Source organism: Sporobolomyces salmoneus (assembly GCF_050403485.1).
Source record: "Sporobolomyces salmoneus JCM6883 DNA, S_salmoneus_JCM6883_v1_ctg23, whole genome shotgun sequence".
Lineage (NCBI taxonomy): Eukaryota > Fungi > Basidiomycota > Microbotryomycetes > Sporidiobolales > Sporidiobolaceae > Sporobolomyces > Sporobolomyces salmoneus.
In genome coordinates this window covers 109,318-130,869 of record NW_027481140.1, presented here as the reverse complement: position 1 = coordinate 130,869, position 21,552 = coordinate 109,318, and the positions used below count along the sequence as shown (strand labels likewise).

At 51.7% G+C, this 21,552-nt stretch overlaps 8 protein-coding genes across 8 annotated transcripts; 7 read left to right on the top strand and 1 right to left on the bottom strand.

Moving 5' to 3' along the window:
• Positions 1 to 128: 128 nt before the first annotated feature.
• JCM6883_006354 (uncharacterized protein) lies at positions 129 to 2,390 on the top strand (the record flags this gene model as incomplete). Its single annotated transcript, XM_076632146.1, has 10 exons — positions 129 to 302; positions 399 to 458; positions 528 to 740; positions 807 to 884; positions 950 to 970; positions 1,042 to 1,135; positions 1,198 to 1,586; positions 1,658 to 1,819; positions 1,883 to 1,994; positions 2,062 to 2,390. 10 exons carry the CDS (start codon positions 129 to 131, stop codon positions 2,388 to 2,390), a joined length of 1,632 nt encoding a protein of 543 aa, XP_076487873.1.
• Positions 2,391 to 2,885: 495 nt separating this feature from the next.
• MGM1 (dynamin-related GTPase MGM1) lies at positions 2,886 to 6,144 on the top strand (the record flags this gene model as incomplete). Its single annotated transcript, XM_076632145.1, has 7 exons — positions 2,886 to 3,114; positions 3,186 to 3,705; positions 3,765 to 5,401; positions 5,472 to 5,641; positions 5,715 to 5,744; positions 5,825 to 5,953; positions 6,031 to 6,144. The coding sequence occupies 7 exons, from the start codon at positions 2,886 to 2,888 to the stop codon at positions 6,142 to 6,144; spliced, it is 2,829 nt and encodes a 942-aa protein (XP_076487872.1).
• Positions 6,145 to 7,020: 876 nt separating this feature from the next.
• JCM6883_006352 (ferritin-like domain-containing protein) lies at positions 7,021 to 8,466 on the top strand (the record flags this gene model as incomplete). The annotated part of the gene is made up of 6 exons (XM_076632144.1): positions 7,021 to 7,174; positions 7,239 to 7,307; positions 7,385 to 7,690; positions 7,769 to 7,864; positions 7,924 to 8,095; positions 8,181 to 8,466. 6 exons carry the CDS (start codon positions 7,021 to 7,023, stop codon positions 8,464 to 8,466), a joined length of 1,083 nt encoding a protein of 360 aa, XP_076487871.1.
• A 740-nt stretch (positions 8,467 to 9,206) lies between these two features.
• JCM6883_006351 (uncharacterized protein) lies at positions 9,207 to 10,202 on the top strand (the record flags this gene model as incomplete). Its single annotated transcript, XM_076632143.1, has 4 exons — positions 9,207 to 9,608; positions 9,695 to 9,868; positions 9,935 to 9,999; positions 10,058 to 10,202. The coding sequence occupies 4 exons, from the start codon at positions 9,207 to 9,209 to the stop codon at positions 10,200 to 10,202; spliced, it is 786 nt and encodes a 261-aa protein (XP_076487870.1).
• Positions 10,203 to 11,419: 1,217 nt separating this feature from the next.
• Positions 11,420 to 12,794, top strand: JCM6883_006350 (ferritin-like domain-containing protein; the record flags this gene model as incomplete). Its single annotated transcript, XM_076632142.1, has 5 exons — positions 11,420 to 11,570; positions 11,637 to 11,705; positions 11,768 to 12,023; positions 12,088 to 12,399; positions 12,467 to 12,794. The coding sequence occupies 5 exons, from the start codon at positions 11,420 to 11,422 to the stop codon at positions 12,792 to 12,794; spliced, it is 1,116 nt and encodes a 371-aa protein (XP_076487869.1).
• Positions 12,795 to 13,155: 361 nt separating this feature from the next.
• On the top strand, positions 13,156 to 16,646 carry JCM6883_006349 (uncharacterized protein; the record flags this gene model as incomplete). The annotated part of the gene is made up of 11 exons (XM_076632141.1): positions 13,156 to 13,164; positions 13,238 to 13,393; positions 13,451 to 13,688; positions 13,753 to 13,924; positions 13,995 to 14,055; positions 14,114 to 15,016; positions 15,075 to 15,326; positions 15,391 to 15,569; positions 15,634 to 15,845; positions 15,910 to 16,409; positions 16,476 to 16,646. The coding sequence occupies 11 exons, from the start codon at positions 13,156 to 13,158 to the stop codon at positions 16,644 to 16,646; spliced, it is 2,853 nt and encodes a 950-aa protein (XP_076487868.1).
• A 1,526-nt stretch (positions 16,647 to 18,172) lies between these two features.
• On the bottom strand, positions 18,173 to 20,475 carry JCM6883_006348 (DHHC family palmitoyltransferase; the record flags this gene model as incomplete). Its single annotated transcript, XM_076632140.1, has 8 exons — positions 18,173 to 18,936; positions 19,235 to 19,364; positions 19,438 to 19,623; positions 19,696 to 19,829; positions 19,895 to 19,963; positions 20,033 to 20,117; positions 20,183 to 20,387; positions 20,447 to 20,475. The coding sequence occupies 8 exons, from the start codon at positions 20,473 to 20,475 to the stop codon at positions 18,173 to 18,175; spliced, it is 1,602 nt and encodes a 533-aa protein (XP_076487867.1).
• Positions 20,476 to 21,001: 526 nt separating this feature from the next.
• JCM6883_006347 (thioredoxin family protein) lies at positions 21,002 to 21,534 on the top strand (the record flags this gene model as incomplete). The annotated part of the gene is made up of 4 exons (XM_076632139.1): positions 21,002 to 21,090; positions 21,159 to 21,170; positions 21,241 to 21,430; positions 21,499 to 21,534. The coding sequence occupies 4 exons, from the start codon at positions 21,002 to 21,004 to the stop codon at positions 21,532 to 21,534; spliced, it is 327 nt and encodes a 108-aa protein (XP_076487866.1).
• Between the last annotated feature and the right edge of the window lie 18 nt (positions 21,535 to 21,552).

Here is a 21,552-nt window from a genome sequence, read left to right as displayed (position 1 = left end):
GGGAGAGTCGAATCCGCTTGAGACTATTCTCTCGATCGGAACTTCTTCTCCTCTCTTGCACTCCCCATCTCACTTTCTTTCGCCTCTATCGGCCTTCAACCAACACACAGTCACTCGTTCATCTCACCATGTCTTACCCTTCTCCTCCCTCCTCATCCTCTTCAGCCACTTCCCCTCCTTTGATCGTATTCGACGATTTCCTCCACCACACCGCAAAGGCAGCAGAGTTGGCGAGGGAGGCTATATTGCAGCTACCTACTCTGCACGACAGGATCAGTCAGTTGGAACAGGAGCTGGAATTCGTAAGTGGCAATCCCCTCCTCCTTTGTTCTCGCGATCCCTCTCTCCTCTCTTTGCCATTTCGCAGGATTAGCTGACGATCGTCCCTGAACTCGTAGTGGAAAACCAATCATCAAGAGAGTAGTCAGCGTGCGAAAGATGCGCAGAGACAGCTAGACGTGAGCTCTTCCTCGTTCGTTTCACTCAACTTCCCGTCTCTGATCCGCTTTTCTCCCTCTCCCTCGCAGTCAAAGGATACTATGGTCGCATGCTTTCTCGATGGAGATGGTTGTATCTTCGACCGCTCGCTTATCAGGAAAGGACGAGATGGAGGGAGAGAAGCTGCGCTTGCTCTGAGATCGAGAATCGTCGATTACGCTGAGCTTCAAGGCTTGAGAGGAGATCTATTAGTTGTGATCACGTTGTTCTTATCACGAAGCGGATTGAGTAAAGCACTGCAGGCAAGCACTTTCGAGGTCTTCAGACGGAAACGGACTGCGAACTGACTTCCCGCGAACTTGATGCAGGCTTATGGACTAGTCGACGAGACTACCTTCAACGCTTTTTTGCAAGGGCTAACTGCAGCACACCCACTTATACAAGTCGTACGTTTCCCATTCTTCTCGTCTGAATGACGTGCTGAGCTGACTCGGTCGATTCCGCCCTCCAGACCGATGTCGGGCCACAAAAGGTTCGTCAAGCTCCGTTCTCAGACGTCTTGTCCGAGCTACCTTTTGACGTGATTCGATGCTTGGTGAACAGGAAGCGGCCGATGCGAAACTACGAGAAAACGTCAAACTCTTTACGAAAATCCCGTCTTGCAAACTAGTTCTTGCTGGATGTTCTCACGATGGAGGTGCGTGTCTCGTCTTACTCTCGGCGTCGTGCCGTGTGACTGACCTTAGAGTCTATTGAAAGGCTACGCTCACGTCTTCAATACTCTTCAAACTGAATCTCCCGCCCTATTCAAGAAACTCCGATTACTACATTCATACGCCTCGCAAGATACTGCCTTCGAGCTCAAACGACTGAACCTAGAATCAGTCAGGTTCGAAGGCCTGTTCGAGCAAAGGAAGTTGGGAACTCCGTCTTATTCGAATGGAGGAAGCACACCTGCACCTGTTCTTTACAGGAAATCGACTCCGGTATCGATGATTACGCCACCGGCGGCAGGGAGGAAGAGATCTGGATACTCGTCGAGTAATGGAAACACGTCTCAGCCTGAGACTTCGGGGTCGCCTGTCAAACCTGCGTCTGTGAAACCAGTCGCAAGGGTTAGCAAGTTGAAAGCGATAGATCCGACAAAGGTGAGACTCTACTCCGTTCGAACCTCTTATTGAGAATTCGGAAGTTGACTCTCTCCCTTGTCAATCGACAGCCACTGAACAAACAAGCGGAACCCCTCTGCAACGCTCACTACCTTGCTCCTCCCTGTATCTCGACCGTACAAGGCGAAATCTGTCGATACTCGCATTCGTATCTCCTGACTTCGGCTCAAATCGATCAACTACGAATCGATGCGCAGAAATCTCCATGCCTTGTAAGTTCTTCGTCTTCCTCTCACGGTCAGCCTTCGTCTGACGATGTTTCACGATGAATGTAGTACGCCCTTAAAGGACAGAAATGTAGAGAAGGAGAAGCTTGTCTACATGGGCACGTTTGTCCTCGAGGTGAAAACTGCAAGTATGGGAAAAGCTGTCGATTCTTGGCTCCAGGTTAGTTCGCACTCTCTCTACAGTATCGTGTCTATTGGGGACTGACGAGTGCATGTCTTGTGAATAGGGATGCATCCTCCGACTACCAAAGGACGAAAGCTAAGCGAACGAACCATCACGACTTCGGACGAAGAAGACCTCAAAGTCGTTCCCGTCGCTTCATTCCTCTCGGACACTACGATACCGATTAAGACGCTCTCGAAATCACAGATCAAAAAGCGGGAACGAGGAGATGCTCGGCTCGCAAAGTATATGGTCAAATTCAATAACGATACGACACCGAAAGCGATCACTCAAACAAAGGTTATCCAAGCTGGACGTAGCGATGGAGATACTGAGGGAGATAGCGAGGTGGAGGACGAGAGTGGGTTCGAGACGACCAGTAGTATCGATTAAAACGTTTCGTCAAACGGAGTAACTCGATTCTTTTACCCATGGCTCATTCCTGCTTTCTGCACACACGAGAGGCGTCTCTGTCGTCGGAGTATAGAGACAAATTCTGGAGCTACAGAGCACTTAGTCGAGAGAGACACGAATGCGGCCTCGTTGAGCCTGAAAAACGAAAATTGCTTAGAATCCCGCGCAAGATTGCATGGTTTGTAGAGCCTGTTTTGCCGCCGTTCTCACCTTGGGATACATCAAATAGGCGACCTTCCGCAGCGATTCGTTCCCTACATAACTCGGAGCTCGAAAGGGTTTCTTGCGAAAAGCGAACATCCGTTTCTTTCGCTTCTTCGCTCGCACTCACACTCCTTAATTCATACGCCCCACGCCTGACCAGCTCAATTCTTTCCACACTACAACACCAAAGCGCATACTCATCATTAGTGGCGAGCAAACCTCATCAGTTCCTTCAACAATTCCCTTCCTTTCCGCCTCTCACACCTCCGTATGGTTTCGCCTCTACTACTGTCACGACTAGGAGCGCTTCGACGACCCCTCTCCCCTCTTTCGCCGCTGTCTCCCCTCAATCCCGTTAGATCAACTCGTCATCTCCACATCAGATCAGTTTCAATCCTCTCGGGTCTAGGGAGGCTCGCAGGGAGGACCGCGGGTAGAGGAGTACTTGGACTAGGCGTAGGCGCGGGTGCTCTCACTTGGGCAGAGTGGAAAGTAGATGGTCAGTTTGTCTCTCTGTCTCGAATCTCTCTCTCTATCTGCCTGAGGATGACATGATGTGTTCGCGTACAGGTTTCAAGCAGAATGCAGTATCGGGATTGTCAGAGATCAACGAGAGATTAGGACAGGCGTATGAAACCGCCGCGAACAGTTTAAACTCGACTCTCGACTCGATCTCGACTACGGCGGGAGGAGTATGGTCAGAAGCATCAACTGGAGTTGAGGGAGGGCTAGAAGCATTCAGGAGAGCGTGGAGGGAGAGGTTTTCGAGGGAAGAGGAAGATGAAGACGAGGAACCAGAACCAGAACCGAGGAGAACGAGAGGAGGGAAGGAAGCTGCCGCCGGGATCGCTACAGCAATGGCCGCTACTCTACCTACTGTCGTCGATGCCGAAGCGCTTCCACCACCTTCGGACGATGCCTCGGAGGATTTGATGATTTTGACGAGGAAATTGATCGAAATCAGGACAATTTTATTGAGTATCGGAGAGGAGGCTGGATTGAAGCTACCAAGTATCGTCGTGATTGGAAGTCAGAGTAGTGGGAAGAGTAGTGTCCTCGAGGCAATCGTTGGTAGAGAATTCTTACCCAAGTGAGTTCTCCCTTGAGCTTCTACCAATTTCGATTCATAGACTCATCTTTGCACTGTAGGGGCGACAACATGGTCACTCGACGACCTATCGAGCTCACTCTCATCCACACTCCCTCGACACCGGCAAACCCTCGACCTTCGACTTTCGCCGAATTCCCTTCTCTCGGTCCCGGTCACATCACCGATTTCTCAATCGTACAAAGCACTCTCATCGACCTCAACCTCTCCGTCCCCGCTGCCGACTGCGTATCAGATTCCCCCATCCACCTTCGAATCCATTCACCTTACGTCCCCGACCTCTCGCTCGTCGACTTGCCCGGATACGTTCAAATCGCAGGTATGGATCAGCCCGAGGAGCTCAAGGAGAAGATTGCGAAACTCTGCGACAAGTACATTCGAGCTCCGAACATCATTCTCGCCGTTTGTGCTGCCGACGTCGATCTCGCAAACTCCCCAGCATTACGAGCCGCGAAGAAAGTCGACCCGCTCGGGATGAGGACGATCGGAGTCGTTACCAAGATGGATCTCGTTGAACCTAAACAAGGAGCGGCAATCCTCTCGAACAACCGATATCCTCTCGCCCTCGGATACGTCGGAGTCGTCTGCAAACCCTCGAAACACTACCTCGAAACCGCTTCGACTCCTTCCCGCTCGCTCCTCGGTCGAGCAGCTTCTTCCTTTAGCTCTTCGGCAGACGAGTCAGGTTCCCTCGTCGCCCCGATTCGAGCACAAGAAGCCGATTTCTTCTACGCGCAAGACAACGCTCAACACTTCAACCAAGAAGGAATGCTAGTCAGTACCGACGTCCTCAAGAAACGACTCATGCACGTCTTGGAGGAATCGATGGCTAGTTCCCTTCATTCGATCTCGAACGCCGTCGCTCTCGAGTTGGAGGAGGCGAGTTATCAATTCAAAGTTCAATACAACGATCGAACGATCTCGGCGGAGAGTTACGTCGCGGAAACGATGGACGAGCTCAAGACGAGGATTGGACAACTGAGCAAGAGTTTCACGAAACACGACGTCAGGAAGATGTTGAAGGATCTGTTGGACGAACAAGTTTTGGATCTCCTCGCGAGTCAATACTGGATCGACCCGAAGACGCCCGAACTCGGTAAACTCGCGAACGACAGATCGATCTCACCGGAAGAACTGGACGTTTATTGGCAGAGAAAGTTGGATCATCTTAGCTCGAGTTTGACGAAGAGCGGAATCGGAAGGGCTTCGACTCAATTGGTCGTCGACGCGATCAGATCTCGACTAGGCACACTCGCGAACGAGGAACCTCTCATCCATCATCCAGGAGCGGCGGAACGGATCAACGCGACCGCAGATTCAATCTTGAGGGAACGGTTCACGCTCACGAGTGATCAAGTCGAGAATTCGGTCAAACCTTTCAAGTACGAAGTCGAAGTCGAGGATCAGGAATGGAGTGCTGGAAGGGAACGAGCGATCGATCTACTGCAGAGGGAGCTCGGAATGTGCGAGGGAGCGCTGTCAAAGATTAGAGATACGGTCGGCGCGAGAAAGCTCAGAGGAGCGATGGAATATGTTGGGGAAGTCGAAGAGACGGAAAGGAGGAGAAGGGAGAGAAGGAGAGAAGCGAGGGCTCAAGGTGAAGATTGGGGAGAAGAAGAAGAATCTCTCATGTCGGATCCTACTCGACCCGCTTTCAATCCTGCTTTGCTTGCGAAAGGTAAGTCTCAACTGTCCCTCTCTGTTCTTGATGGCTTGTTCGCTGATTCTCGTGTTACCGGAAACCGCAGCTCGCGAAGCCATGTTCCTCTCCTCTCGCTCGTCCATTCTCCGCCTTCGCCTACTCGCGCTCAAGTCTCGTCGATGTAGGGCCGGTCCCGAGCAGAAGTCGTTCTGTCCTGAAGCGTTCCTCAACATCGTTGCTGAAAAGCTTTCGAATTCGGCGGTTCAGTTCATCAACGTGAGTCGTCGCAGCTCTTTTCCGTCGCAGCTCTGTGCTCGCAATTGACCGAGTATCGCTCTTTCGATGACAGATCGAGTTACTCGTCGAATTCTTCTACCAGGTCAGTCTCTCTTTTGCGATCCTTCTCCCGCTCGCCCCCCACTTGGCCGAATTCATGATTGACAAACTTGTCGTTCGCAGTTCCCTCGGGAAATCGATACTCGTCTGTCTGGTGACCTCGACCGATCAGAAATCGTGGCCTTTGCTCGAGAGAACCCAATCGTGGCGAAACACCTCGCTCTGCAAGAACGAAAGCAGAAACTCGAACTCGTGAGCTCTTTTCGGTACCGAAATCTGTTCGATCGAGTTATCCTGACTCTCAGACTTTCTCGTTTCCCTCAACTCAGGTCGCCGAAAAGCTCGACAGTCTCGTCAAGCTTCAACGTGACAAGGCAAAGTCGTCGCATCATGATCCGAGAAGAGCTCGAGAAGGCAAGCGCGGTTTGTTCGGGATGTTCTAAGACCCTCTCGTTAAGTCCGCTTCGCATTCTGTACTGTACATACCCGATCTGGACGACCCTCGACTCCTCTCGTACGCACGGACGGATCACGAGATATAGAAGTCGCCGCTGAACGAGCTTTACCCCTCTTCACCATTCATTCCCTTGTGGTTTCTCTTCCTTACGACTGTAACGCTATTTGTGTCTGTATGTATCGCTCGTTTGAGCAAGTTTGTTACGTAACTATCACTCTTTCCTTCTCGTTTGGTTTCGTGAATGAATTTAAAATTTTCGAACGTCTCGACAGAAAACACTCGACTGCTCTTCTGGGAGCAATTTACTGTACTGTACTCGACACCGCTCGGCGAAGTCCGATTTGCGTCGTCGAACGTTTCGAAGCGTGCGATTGCGGCTCAGCGAGTTGAATCAACTTACGACGAAGATCCTTTCAGAATGAGGGATCGAACCAGTTCGCTCGAGCTCGAGGGTGCACGATGTGAAGGCTGTGCGCTTTTCATTAAGACGCAGGACGCTGCCCTTGAAGTCTCTGCCCCCTTCGATTCAGATTAAGGAATAAACGGATCGGCCCACGAGCGACTTGACAATTTGATTGGTCGAGGCTCAAACTTTTTGAGGAAAGTCTGTTGAACGATGACGGAGTTGCACTCTCTTCTCGAGGAATCGTCGCATCGTTCGTTCGTTCGGCACAAGGCGTGGGGCGACAATTGCGAAACTCTCGAAATCGAATCGAACGAGGTCCGACTTTCGTTTCGGGCAACTTGTCCTCGATCTCTCGCATTCAAAAGCTGAATCTCCACTCTCTACAGCTTTCTCTTCTCTATCCATCACTTCTCTCTACCACTTCCTCTCTACCTCACACACTTCCCTCGAATCAACATGCGCTCCTCTCTCGCTCTCCTCGCCCTCGGCGCTGCTTCCGCAATGGCCGTCGCCGTCCCCGACAACATCCCTCAAATGAAGCGCAACATCATCGCTCGTCAAGCCAAGAACCGCAACAACCTCGTCAAGAGGAACTCGGTTACCACTGGTGGTAAGTTTCGAAACACTCTCCCTTGACGATGTCGTTTCGTCGCTGACATTGTTCGCCTCTACAGCTGACGATGCTACCATCCTTGAGTTCGCCCTCATTCTCGAGCACCTCGAGGACGTCTTCTACTCGGAAGGTGAGTTTCGCAATGCCTGCGCTTTGACACCTTTTCATTCTCTTTTCCGAAGCTGACTCCTTCTCTCCGCCCTGTAGCTCTCCAAAAGTTTGACCAAGCTGCCTTCGAAGCTGCTGGCTACTCCGGAGTCTACCCCCTCCTTCAACAAGTCGCCGCCGACGAAGCCGCTCACGTCGCATTCCTTACCGCTGGATTGAAGGCCGCCGGTGTCGAGAACCCTCCTCAACGTTGCGAGTACTCCTTCCCCTACACCGACGTCCAATCTTTCCTCGGTCTCTCGCAAGTCATCGAGAACGTCGGAGTTTCCGCTTACCTCGGAGCTGCTGGCGACATCGAGAACCCTGGCTACGTTACCGCTGCCGGATCGATCCTTACTGTTGAAGGTGAGTTTCATACCTTGTCGCCGCCTCCAATTGCGGAATCGCGAGGCTGACAACGATTTTTGATTTTTCTTTTTGCAGCTCGACACAACTCCTTCATCCGCCTCCTCAACAACTACACCCCCTTCCCCGAGCCCTTCGATACCCCCCAATCGGCAAGCAACGTCGTTAGCATCGGTCAGTGATGTTCTCCGTCGATTTTGAGTACGCTGTGACTGACTCTCGATATCGTACAGTTACGCCCTTCTTCACCTCGTGCCCTGAGGGATCCGCCCCTGCTATCAAGGGTCACCCTGCTCTCACTGTTACCTCTGGACTCGCCGCTCAACTCGGAGGATCTGTCACCGTTTCCGTCAACTCGACTGAAGTCGATCTTTCCAAGTACAAGGTCTACTGTGGATGGGCTTCGTGAGTCTACCTCCTCTAATTCTAGGTCGTCTCCGGTTCATCAGAGCTGTCCACTGACTCGCACTCGCGATTTTGCCGGTCTTAGGGGACTCAATGCTGAATTCACTGAATACGCCGACGGTGCCTGCCCTGTTCCCACGGCAAACATCTCTGCGCAAGGGCAGAAATATTTAACTTTGACTCGTTGGACCTCCCTCGACGACCAATTCACCCTCGCTGGACCTGCGATCGTCGATTCGAGCAGTCAAAACGTCACCATCTCGATCCCTGCCGCTGGATCTGCCTCGAACTCCTCCTCCTCGTCGGCTCCTGCCTCCTCTGCAGTCTCGATGGCCTCTTCCGCCGTCGCATCGGCTACCGCCTCGGCTTAAAGTCGTTTCTTCGTAACATGTAGCCTACATTCCCTCTTTGTTTTTCTCCGTCTTACATAGTTATTTTACCTTGCTACTTCTTTGTGTCTCATAACCAGCAATTGGAAAAGTTCGTTGGACCAACCCACTTTCACAGTCTCCGGCGCTCGCAATGGGAGAGCTCCAGAGCTCGAGCGCGAGAAACCAGCTGTCTCGTGCAGCGAGCTCACTGGGATTCCGAGTGTGAGCGACGCCAGCATACGGAGTTCTCCTTTCGCCAGCGTTCACTCTATGTGACTGTCCTGCCTCTAGGTGCTCTGCAGTGGACCCTGTTGTGGCTTAGCTTGGGAGTCTCTCGCGAGCACTTCCGAGTCTCCCTTCATTGCGCCTTGTGCTCTCTGAGCATTGCCAGCTCGGAGAAAATATGGATCATCGTGGGCTGGTACGTGAGGGACCACGAGACGTGCCGACTCCGTGTTGAATCTGTCAAGTGTGAGCAGCGAGTGTCAGTCGAGATTTGCATCCATTCGGAAAACGACGACTCGTCGACTTTTCAGAGCTGAGTATCCTTGTCCGCTTGCGAGTGCAGAGTACGTTGTAGCTCGTAGACGAAGTTGGAGACCTCAAAGCTCAAGATTCGCTCGAGCCTCGAGCCGTCTTCCCCAGACGCACGGGCCTTCGAATAAACCGCTCGAACCCCGAGCAACCTCATCCCCGTGTCCCCGAGCACTCCTTCTTCCCTTTACCACACACTATTCAACATGAACGACATCAGGATGGGAATGAGCGACGGTCGATATCCAGCACATCCGCAACGAGTTGGCTCCAGCACTTCCCTCGCTCCTCCTTCGATTCCAGCGTCTCGTCGACAATCGTGGAGCGCAACGTCCTTCATCGAACACGCACTGGATCTTGACTTTACCTCGGCACCTTCGAGTCCGACTTCACCTTCAGCACTACAAGCTCTTTCGAAGCGACGAACCGAATTACTCTCGAAAGGAGCTTCTGCCTCGCAAGTCGTTCTACCCGAGCTCTTTCTACATGTCGACTCGACTACTCCAGATGGAATCACGACGTTGACGTTTGTCGATTGCGAGAACGGAGATACTCAGTACGTCGCAGAGAAAAAAGATGGTTGGATTCTCAGAGAAGGGCAACAGAAGGTGAGTCAAACGCAGCCTTGTTCAAGTCTTGGCTCTACAAGCGAACAAAGATGCAGTTCTGACCCCGTGCGATTCGTGAGCTACAGATCGCAACGATAACATCCGAGAAATTGTCGCATCGAGAAGTCGGAACCGTCAAGTTCAAGTCGTTCTACTCGAAGACCTCATTCTGGAGGAAAGGTCAGAGCTGGAACGGGATGGATGGGAAACGCTACAAATGGAGAGAAGGGAAGAATCGCAAAAATCCTCACGATTTGCAGGTTCGTTTGCGCCGTCTCTTCGCTGTTCGAGGCTGCACGCTGACGTGAGTCTTGAACTCTCCCTAGCTTATAGACCTGAAGACGAAAGAGATCGTTGCGGTCGTAACGCGAGCTGAGAAGACTTCGAAAACGTTCGTTTCATTTCACGAATCATTCAAACATTCGCTGACCTCGCATTATGCTCTGAAGCTTCGACCTGATGGTCTCTTCCCTTGCTCTACCATCCCTCGACTTGATCATCGCGACCCATCTCCATCGTATGCTGCTCGAAGAACCGTCGACTCGAACGAAGGCAGTAAAGGCTGAGACTGACAAGGTCAAGCAAGGCGGTTGAAGGTCGAGAACCATTGTTGTATCTCCTGTGAATCATAGAGTCTAGATGTTGAACGTCAGCGTGTGCAGAACGAAGGTCGGTCGTGCGAACCGAGAAATGAGAGGAAATGAAAACTCACAAACCTCTCGCGTAGACATTTTGCGGGAAGGTAGTGATTCCTGAACTCGACTATGGATACCTCTGCGTGTTCTCATGACTCAAGTATCGCACTCCCAGGTCGTTCACGCTGTCTTTCAATGGCAGCAGGTTCTCGAGCGAAAGAGTGGAGGAAGGAGAGAAATCGACCGATGGCTGGGCATTTGGAAATCTCCGATAGTTCGTATGGGTGTCTGCTGTCCTGAAGGTCCTGGGTAAGCGAATTCAGCGCGACGAGAAGAGCGAGCGAGGAGGGAGCGATCGGAGTTGAGGAGAATTGGTTTAGATGGGGCGTAACCGGGTCGAGGATCAGACTAGCGGCTCGTACGTGCTTCACATGTACGGTGTTGGGTCTCAGCGTATGCGAAAGTTGATGGGAGACGAAAAACCTGGCAGCCGCGGTTGACGCGTTGACGAGGTTCTCTTCCTCCTCGTTCCACTCCTTACGCCAAGGCCAGCCTACGATCGACCAACCAAGCAGCTCAGGTCAAAGTGAGAAGGCAGTTCCGAGAAGAAGCTATCTGCTCGTCCGATCCTCTCGAACCTCCTTCTTAGTTGCTGGCTCGCCGCTCAGGCCACTCGAAGCAGAACGACTCACGACCTTCGTTCTATCCGGATCGACCCACGAGACCGACTAGCTTCTACACGAGACCAAGGGGGACGATCCTTTTCCTTCGAATCAGTCGAGGAATGCTGTTTTTCGCTGGGTCAAGAGCTCGCTCTGCGCCGAGGTGTGAAAGCTAGGACACAATACTGTACAGTTCATTTGGTGCATTAGAATCAAGATATTGGGAAGACCGAGATTCGTGACTTTTCAGGTTTCTCCTTCGACTCGTTCGACACCCCTCTTTCTGCGACTTAAGAATCGATCGGAGCTTCTGGTCTCGTTTTCAACGTACGTTAAATGAAATTTAGTTTTACGACGCGACGTCGAACGATTGACCTCCTCTTCTAGAAAACAAGAACGAGAGGTTCAAATATCTCGCAATCGACCTTCCTCCCTCTTCTTCTCTCTCTCTTCATTCACAGCTTCTCTCCTTCACACTCTTCCACTTCCAACTACTCACACTCGTTCCAACAATATGCGTTCCACCATCGCCCTCCTCGCCCTCGGAGCTGCTTCCGTTTCCGCCGCCGTCGTTCCCGCCAAGGGAGACATTCAACAAATGAAGCGTAACATCATCGCTCGTCAAAACAAGAACCTCATCAAGAGGAACTCGGTCACTACTGGAGGTAAGCTCTGCTCGATCGTTCGAAATGCACGCTCTCAGCGTTGACCCCTCTCACTTTCTTTCACAGCCGACGACGCGACCATCCTTCAATTCGCTCTCATTCTCGAGCACCTCGAAGACACCTTCTACTCTGAAGGTTAGTCCTGAACCTCACAACATTTCGACCTACGGAATCTGACTCTCCTCTTTCACCTGCAGCTCTCGAGAAATTCGACAACGCTACTTTCACCGAAGCTGGTTACCCTGGTGTCTACGCCGTTCTCCAACAAGTCGCTAAAGATGAACACGCTCACGTCGAGTTCCTCACCGCTGGACTCAAGGCTGCCGGTGTCGAGAACCCTCCTCAAGCTTGCACCTACAACTTCCCTTACACCGATGTTCAATCGTTCCTCGGTCTCTCGCAAGTCGTTGAAGGACTCGGAGTCTCTGCCTACCTCGGAGCTGCTGGTGACATGTGCGTCTCTTCTCCCATGACCTTGAGACTTTCGAATTACGCTGACTCGTCCCTTTTCCTACAGTGACAACGCCGACTACGTTACCGCTGCTGGATCCATCCTCACGGTCGAGGCTCGTCACAACGCCTTCATCCGCCTCTTGAACAACTACGACATTGCCACTCCTTTCGATACGCCCTTGTCCGCCTCTGCCGTAGTCGGAGCTGCCAGCGCTCTCTTCAAGGAGTGCCCCGAAGGATCGGCGCCTTCGATCCAAGCTCCTCCTGCCCTCACCTTGAACACGACTTCTTACGAACTCGGCAGCCAAATCACCGTTGCTCCCGCCAACGCCTCGGCTGTCAACACTAACCAGCAACTCTACTGTGGATTCGCCTCGTGAGTCAACTTCCCTTCCCATCATGTCTTACAATGCCCGGAAGACTGACTCTTCGATCCTTCACAGTGGCCTTGCTTCGGCCTTCTCCGAATGGTCGAACAACCAATGTACTATCCCCTCCCAAAACCTCACTGGAGCTGCTCAAACCTACCTCCTCCTCACCACCGGTCCTTCCCTCGATGACAAGTCGGTCGTCGCTGGTCCCGTCGTTTTGGAGCTCGGAACCCCCAACATCACCGTTCTCTCCTCCAACACCTCCCGCTCGACCTCCGGATCTGCCGGAGCTTCCGCTGGATCCAACGCCAGCGCCACGAACGCTGCTGGTTCGATCAAGACTGGTGGACTCGCCGTTGCTGGAGGACTCTTCGCCGGAGCTCTCTCCCTCCTCTTCTAATTGAGCTTAGCTTAGTTCCCTCGATCTCTGTCTTTCTTACCTTTTACCCCCTTGTTTTGGTTCTGAGTCTTTTTACCACCTCACCTTTCATGATATCCCAACGATTTTGACGACTTTCCTGAGCGAGTGTCGAAGAAAGAGCCGCGAGTTCGAGAGGATTTTCGCATTTTTCGCTTCTTCGGGTACTCCATCCGCTAAGTTGTTCCGCAATCGCTGACTGAGGTCTTGCCTCGCCGGAGCGGCTGCATTGGGAGGAGCGATTCGGGGCAAACAATGTCAAAACGAGTTGACCTCTTTCTTCGTCCTCCTCCCCTCCACCTTTCGCCTCAATCCCACTCGACAGGGCTAGAAGACACACGGCATGGCGCTGGTAAGTCTGCTGACTCGTAGTAACTCTCCCTTGACACGGTTCGCTCACGCTATTCATCTTCATCAATTGACAGACTCCCAAGTCAGCTGCCGTGTTCCTACTCGACTGCAGCGCGTCTATGAACAATGTAGTCACTTTCAAGGATCGTACAGACGATCATGCTACCTCTAGGGATCGTCCATCGCTCGAGGTGATGAAGGAATACGTCAAGGCCAAAATCGTTCAACGAGTGAGCTTCTCTCGCTCTCCTCGCGCTGATGGCGTGTACTGATTACCCTCGGAGCAGATCATGAGGGATCTACGTACTATCCCGATCGCGGTCCTCGCGTTCGGATACCCGAAAACGAAAAACATTATGACCACTCGAGCGAAGGAAGCAGCGAGAGAGAACGGGGAACCTTTCGACCGACAGAACGATGGATACAGAGGAATCTACGAGTTGGTACCGCTCACGTTCAATCCGGATCAAAGTACTTTGGAACGAATCGATCTCGCAGTCGCTGGACAAGGACAAGACGGAGACGGTGAGAGCTACTCCTCTACCATTCGAGAAGCAATGAGCTGATATTGTCCTTGTCGTACTGCTAGCTCACACGGCGTTGATGGCGGCGATCGAAACCCTCGAGGCTCAAGGTTCTATCAACAAATACGCAACGAAAGAGATCTTCATTCTCACCGATGGAGAATCGACGACAGACTGGGACGAATGGAAGAGTACTGTACAAGGATTGAAGGCTAGGGGTATGGCGGTGAAAGTCATGTGAGCCGAGATTCTTCCTCTTTCATGCGAACCATCTTCTCATCGCTTCTCTTTCGCTTGCTTGCTCTAGCGGAGTCAATTTCGACGACGAAGAAATGGAGTACGTCGAGGAAGACAAGTCTGAAACCAAGGTATGTTGACGGAGACTCGTCGAACAACGAGGAAACTGACTCTTTTCGCAATCCCCAGCGAGAGAACGAAACCATGTTTCACAAACTTGTCAAGAAACTCCGACACGACGAAGTCCCTCCGAGATCAATCGTCGCGAATGCCGTGTCCGCCGTCGCCGCCATCACCGCTCCCATTCTCAAATCGACAAACTCTCGAGCCGACAAGATGACTCTCAAACTCGGCGACCCAGAAGGACACCCCGATCAATCCCTCGTCATGTTCATCGATGTCAAAAAAGCTGTCGTTCCCGCTGCGATCCCTTCAATGAAGAAAATGAGTTTGGCCGGATTCGATCGAATTCAACAGAATCACGAGGCAAGTCAGCGCACGAACGGTCAAGGTTTCTCGCTCGGAGGAGGTACGAAACGTGGTCACGATGAGATGGACGAACTAGAACAAGTCGAGGAGGAGGAGGAAGATGAAGTTGGAACAGGTCGACATATCCTCTCGAAGGAGGAAGCCGCTGAACGTTTCAACCAGAAGCAAAGAGCATCGTTGTTCCCCGCTCGCGAAGGCACCTCGATGGGGAAGATCGGAGCAAACCTCGAGAAGACTCTTCGCTCGGCAGGCTTGCAAGAAGCGGACGACGAAGATGCCGATCTCGCTTCACACGATGTCACGATTGAACGACGATACTTCTACCGACCTTCGATCAATCCGAAGAAGCTCTCATCGACCGTCAAGGTGAAGCAGAAGACGATCCTTGGAGGAGATTCAGATGAGGAAGAAGTCGCAGGAGGAGGAGGAAAAGAAGAAGCCGAAGAGGAAGAACGGAAAGAGATTGGAGATGATGCGGATCTCGTCGATGCGTATTTCTATGGAGGAGACTTGATTCCGTTCGGAGATTACGACGAGACTTTCGGGAAATTGGCGGGACTAAACATGGGTATGGAAGTGATCTCGTTCATGAAGTCGGACGATGTACGTAGATCTTCTCTCGCACTCTCCCGGGCACTAACTGACTGAATGCGTTCCGCAGGTTCGCTACGACTGGAGAATGGGCGACGTTTTCTACGTTTACGCTTCGATCGGTCAATCTGGTTCTGAGAAGCTGTTCTCGGCGTTCGTAAACGGAATGGAGGAGAGGAAAGCCTGCGCCGTCGTTCGTTTCGTCAAAAAGGGATTCAACTCGAGTAAGACGGGAACTCACGTCATGCCAGATCCTCAAGTCGGAATCTTGTTCCCGGCGACGGATCGAGAAACGAAATCAGAGTTCTGTTACTACATTCGGGTTAGTGATTCGGAACTCGGCATCGAGTGTACCTGTGCTGAGTCGTAGCCTCGCTCGTTTACAGCTCCCGTTCGGTGAAGACATCCGCTCCCCAGGATTCCCGTCTCTCTCCCATCTCTTCAATCGCAAAGGTGAACCGATCACTTCGCATCCTCTCCTCCCGACGAAAGCTCAAGATCAAGCTATGGACAACTTTGTCGATGCGATGAGCTTGGACAAGCTCGCGGACGTCACTGAAGACGGGTGAGTTTTCCTCCTGGATCCCAACGTGAGCGTGGCGAATTGACCGTCGCATGACCGTCTGCAGAGAGGTATTCCCATGGCTCAACATCTACGACTCCTACTCGCCTGCGATCCACAACATTCAGAACACTCTCATGTACCGCCTCACGAACCCTGAAGGCGAACTTCCTCCCGTTCCTAGCTCTCTCACTTGCTACCTCGACCCTCCTCGAGCACTCGTCGAATCAGCTGTTGAAGCGAAAGAGGCTGTAGTCGAGGAGTTCAAGGTGAAGATCGGTGCGTATTTTCGTTGTCGTGAACGCTTTCTGCCTAAACCTGATCTTTCCTGTCTCCTCGTCAGTCCCTCCGAAGCCAAAGAAGACCACGAAAGCGAACGAGAATTACGTCCAACCCGAAGACGAGAAGGCAGCTGCAGCTTACGCGGCACTGTTCCCTTCTACTGCCGAGGGCGGTTCGTCGAAAGTCGTCGCTTCGAAAGCACCTCGAGTTTCTCAAGTCAAAGTCAGTGCGACGGGTCTCGAATTGAAAGACTCCCAGAACCAATCACAATCACGATCTCAAGCTCCGGTACCCGTTCTCAATCCCGTCGTCGAAGAACAGCAAGACCAAGAAATGGAGGAAGAGGAGGAGGAACCGGCTACCGAAGATTCGGAGAACGACGACGAAGACGCGACGTTCGGTACAACTCCCGAAACTTCGTTCGCAACTTCGAGTAAATCTAGTGCCGGAGTCTCTCAACTCGTCGACAACGCTTGTCGTTTGATCGAAACTTCCTTCAGTACTCAGAACTTTTCGAAAGCGACTGCTGAGCTCGCGAAAGCCAGAAGTGAAGCTATGAAGGTGAGTAGTACCCTCTTTTGAACGACGTGCTGACAGTAAGCTGATGCGGTCTCTCTGTCGCGACAGCGAAACGATCCCTCTTCCTACAATTCCGCCCTTCGCACGTTCGCTTCGAAACTGCATTCACATAAACACCGCGACTACCTTCAACAAATTGAAGTCGAAAACCTCGGACTCTTGATTGGGAACGGAACAACCGAGAACGACGCGGAAGATTTCCTCGAAGCTTTGACCTGACCTTTCTCTTTCTCAGTATCCTACCCTTTTGCTTGTTGCTGTAACTACCTTTCGCTTTCTTCGTTCAACTGAGTACAGATGATCAGTGGTCAGTCACGGCGAGCGAAGTACGTACATGGGAGATTTATTAACGTTTAAGATGACGGAATCCGAACTCAATCGCAAGAAGCTAGAAGTCGATACTTCGCACTGCTCGTCATCGTCTCCTGCACTCTCGTTGACTTCTCTTCTGCAGCGTCCTCCTTCAAGCAATTCAAGATAAAGAGAATGCCGCGGCATTCCCTCTTCTCTGTCTGTGTCTCTTTATGTACCCGACTGATCTCGTATTGAAGACCGTCTCGGACTATCGACACTTCGCAAGGAATAACTACACACGCTTCAGTTCAAAATGTCTGTCACCATTATCGACTCTGTGAGTTTGTTCAAAACGGTTACCGATGGAAACAAACTCGCCGTCGTCCATTTCTGCGCTGATTGGTAAACTATTCTCCTCCGGGTTCCCCTTTCCTTTAATCAAGCATTGATGTATGCTCTCTTTCCTGACAGGGCCCCAACTTGATGAGCCTCTCTTGCTCCTTCGCTGCCTCGAGATAATCCCTCACTCAGACGTTTCCTCTCGCATTCAGCAAAATAGTTCGCCGCAAGATAGAACATTTCTCTAACCGCTACACCTCGGCAGAGTTCTACGAATGCGACGTTGATCGCCACCCAGAGCTGCTCAAGGAGCTCAACGTAAGGGGCTTACCTGAGTGCAGAATCTTCAGGAACGGGAATATGCTGGACCGGGTCGATGGCATGCAGTTTGAGATGCTCGCTATAAGCCTTCTGCACTGTAGTCAAATCTACAAGGTTGTATACAAGTACTGACGATAGTTCGTACCCAGCGGTGTATCGAGCGTGAGCTTCGATGAAAAATCCCCTGATTTCCGGACCATCGGCCTCTCTTGTGTATCAGCCTCCGGGACTCGTAATCATCGGGCGTTTCGTCTCGTAATTCTCTGCGCAATGAACAAACCATCGAACAGATTTGCTCTAGCTTGCTCTAGCAACGTGACAATCTCCACCTCTCTCGTATCGTTTCGAAGAAAAGAAGAAGCTGGGTTGCGTTTCGTATCCTTCGCTACCTCAGCCTGATCCCCACGGTTCAATTCGCATGACTCCTCGCCATATCTTTCCAGCTTCACCTCAATCTCGCCGTGAGTGGTGAATTCGGGTGAAATTTGCTGATCTCGTTGGACCGAGCGGGATCTCGTCTGCATCCTTCCCCACCCTAGGTGCGTTCAGTCGTGACGTGAAGACAGAGACGACAGCGGTAGAGTACCGCACTACATCGATCAGATTGGAGGCGATCAAGAGTTCGCCTCTTTCCCTGACCTGAGCGCGGAGAAAAATAACTCGAACCTTCGTTTCCGACCTCCTTTTCGCAGCGCAATTGGCAATGTCTCGAGTTCCGTCTCTCGCAGCCTCGTTCCGGAGAGCCTGGAGGAGAGAAGAAAACGAGGATTGCGAAACTTGCGCGCGAAATACTATTCCCCAAGATTTACCAATTCAATCTCCCTCTCATCCTCCGTGTCACTCTCACTATCCTCCTCTCTCACATAATACTTGTACCTCGTCCCCCTCCTCATTCTGTTACCCTCCTCATCGAGCTCTCCATCACTGACCATTTCATCCGCGTAAGGGTCCCCGTATTCTTCGCCCGAGACTCGCTCCCATTCCTCCTCCGACGAAGGGCGAGATGGTGGAGGATCAGGAGGAGAAAAGAACCTAGCTCGAATCTCGTACCCTTCACTACCTCTCCTGATTCGAACGGCTCGATTCGGATCCAAATCTTCTTCGTCTTCATCACTTTCCGTCTCACTCTCGACATCCTCTATATCGCCGGTCGGTCCGATCGGAGCTGGTCGATTTCGACGAGCCAGAGATTCGAGCGGGATCTCGTCTGAATCTTGATCGTCCTCCTCCTCCTCCTTTGATCTCCGTCGTGGCGGTAGTTCTTCGTCATAGTCACTCAACACCACCGAAGGCGACGAACTCGAACCTCCACTCGCACTCGAATGCGTCGAATCCCTCGAACTCCGTCTTCTTCTTCTTCTCAGAGTTGATTCTCCCTCCTTCGCCTTCTCCTGCGTCGACGGGACATCTTGATCCGAGCGTCTACCGACAAGCGCCGGGTTGAGGCCGCTCCCATAAGTGAATGGAGATCCAGCGGGATGTGTGAGGGCTTTTCGGTTTTTTCGTGGTTTAATGAATTCGTCCCGAGGAGGCCAGAGGTATTGCTCGTGGGGTTCTGTTTGTGCGGGAGCGTGCAACGTGTTGATTCGAGGGGGAAAAGAGCGGGGGAGGAATGCGTGCGGGAGGAGGAGGAAAAGGGAAAGAGAAAAGGAAAACGATGTGGTCAGTTCGCAAGCCACCGAAGAGGAAGCATCTTGTAATCTCGAGCCCTACCCGCTTATCAACCACTTCCGATCCTTACTCCGATTCCGACTCTGAGTCTGAATCCCTTTCTTTCTCCCCCTTCTTCCCACTCTTCTTGCGACAAATTCTCCTCACGAATCCCCATCTAGATCTTTTTCGTTTCCACTCACCTATTCCTTTCCCCACCCTGAAACTCTTCCCATCCCCCTCCATCCCTTGCGGTAGCCACCACATGAAAACGTTCTTCCCTAAAACCGCTTGGACGTTCTCGAGGTATCCTAGATGATAAGGATATCGATACTATCCCCCATCCACTTCACTCATCAGTAATCCGTGCTAGTCGGAGAATGAGAGAGAGAGGAAGAACACGTACCTGGCGGATTTTTCCACGACGCTTTAGACTCGCAACTTTATCTTTCTCCCAACCTTCAATCGTCGTAGAGTTCATCAAGACGTTCCAGAAATGGAATAACGAGAAGACTCCGACGATGAGTAAGACGGGGACACAGGCGACGTAATTGAGGAGGAGGATGATGATTTGGAAAGTGGTTGGATGTCTCTAAAGCGTCCAAGCCGGTTCGAATCAGCTCAGTTCGAGATGGGAGGAAAGATGGATGACGAGAGGACCGACCTGAAAGGCGGTGATACCGAACGCTCGACGAGTGATCATCCAGAGATGGTACGAACAGGCTAGATCGACGTAGAAGAGGAATCTGACGAAATGTCCTTGGTTGAAATGGCCGACGCAGTTGTTCACCCAGGGACCTACAGAACGTCGAATAAACGTCAGACATACGCAGAGGAGCGATAGAAGAGAGGAGGAAACGTACAATGATGATCCATTTTGAGAATACAAGTTTTACATTGTCGACAATGATGAGTTCTCGGAGGTTTATACGCTGCAACCCAGCTCTCGACTTCAGTACCGCAGAACGTGTCATGGGACTGGAAGAAGGCACCAAGGTCACCTTGACAAGTTCGACAAAACCTCGCAGTTCCCGTCAATTTCTTGACTTCGGTTTGTCCCAATTCCATTTCTTTCCAATTCGGTTCCTACTCGTCAAGCTCAACCATTTCAGTAGTCTCATTGGTAGCGACTGAGGGGGTGAAAGACTGACCCAATGCGAAGGAACGTTTCCAGGATTCGTTCGAACTGTCAAGGCGTAATTCCAATAGAGCAAGAACAGCAAGACGTTGAAAGGACCGAGGAGTTTCCATAGTTCGGTGTCTCTGAGCCCCTTGTGATGGGGAAAGGAAGGGAGTATGACGAAGAGCTGGGAAGTGAAACCGATGAACGAAATCAAGAGGACAGTTCCTCCGACCCTGAAAACCGAGGGAGAGTCAGCTCGACAATCCGGACGGAATAAGGAGCTCGTACTGACCAGAACCTGCCTAGTACTTTGCCTCCCATGGCTCCCGCTCCCGGTTAATCGGTGAAAGTTGAGGGACGAGATCCGAGAACCGAAAGGGGGCGGGGCGCGGGTCGACGAGTGGAGCAGCCGGTAGCGATGTCGGTCAGGGTACTCTGAAGACTGAAAGCGGGCGGATAGAGTAGGTGGTGAGAAGGAGGAGAGGGGGAGGAGGCGAAGAACACGAAATTCGAGTTTCCGCTAGAACTTCGTAGATGTTGTGTTCAGTGACTGCAGTACTATGATCGAGCTCCTCAGTGACTTATGCCGATCCCAAAAGAGATCGTTGTTGATGACAAATAGGAGTCTGAGGCAGGGAGATTCGGCTCACCTCATCGTTTCTCTCCTCCCATACCATCCAACTCCTTATGTAAGCCCAACCACCTGCTCACTCAGACGTACAAGATCCGCGCGATTGACGCTCTCTTTCCCTTCTCCTCCCTCCTCAATCGATCCTCATCATCTTTTGGTCATCAACTCCTCTCTCCGAAACTCCTCACAAACAAACCACACGCGACACAGATCAAAATGACTGTTACCGTTATCGACTCTGTAGAGACCTTCAAAACCGCGACTGGTGGTGACAAGATTGCTATCATCGATTTCTGGGCAACTTGGTAAATCATCCCTGTCCTCCTCTCCCCTCTCCTTGATCTCTGCTGACCCCTGTTCTCTGTTATGATAGGTGCGGACCCTGGTGAGCCTCCTTTCAAGCTTCATCGCTCCTCACTCCTCGCTGACTCGGTCGTTTCTTCGCCCGTTTTTAGCAAAGTGATTGGACCCGTGTTCGACAAACTCTCCGACCAATTCGACAACATTGAATTCTTCAAATGTGACGTTGATTCTCAAGAAGAAGTTGCGGCCGAAGTCGGAATCAAGGCGATGCCTACTTTCTTACTATTCAAGAACGGAGAACAAATCGGTAAAGTTGTTGGTGCCGATCCTAACAAGCTTCGTGTAAGTACACCTCACTCTTATCTATCAACCCTTTGAAGGGTACTGATGGAGGCCAATCGGGATTGCAGGACGCTATCAAGCACCACTCGGAGAACTCTGCTTAAATTCCCCTGATTTTTAAG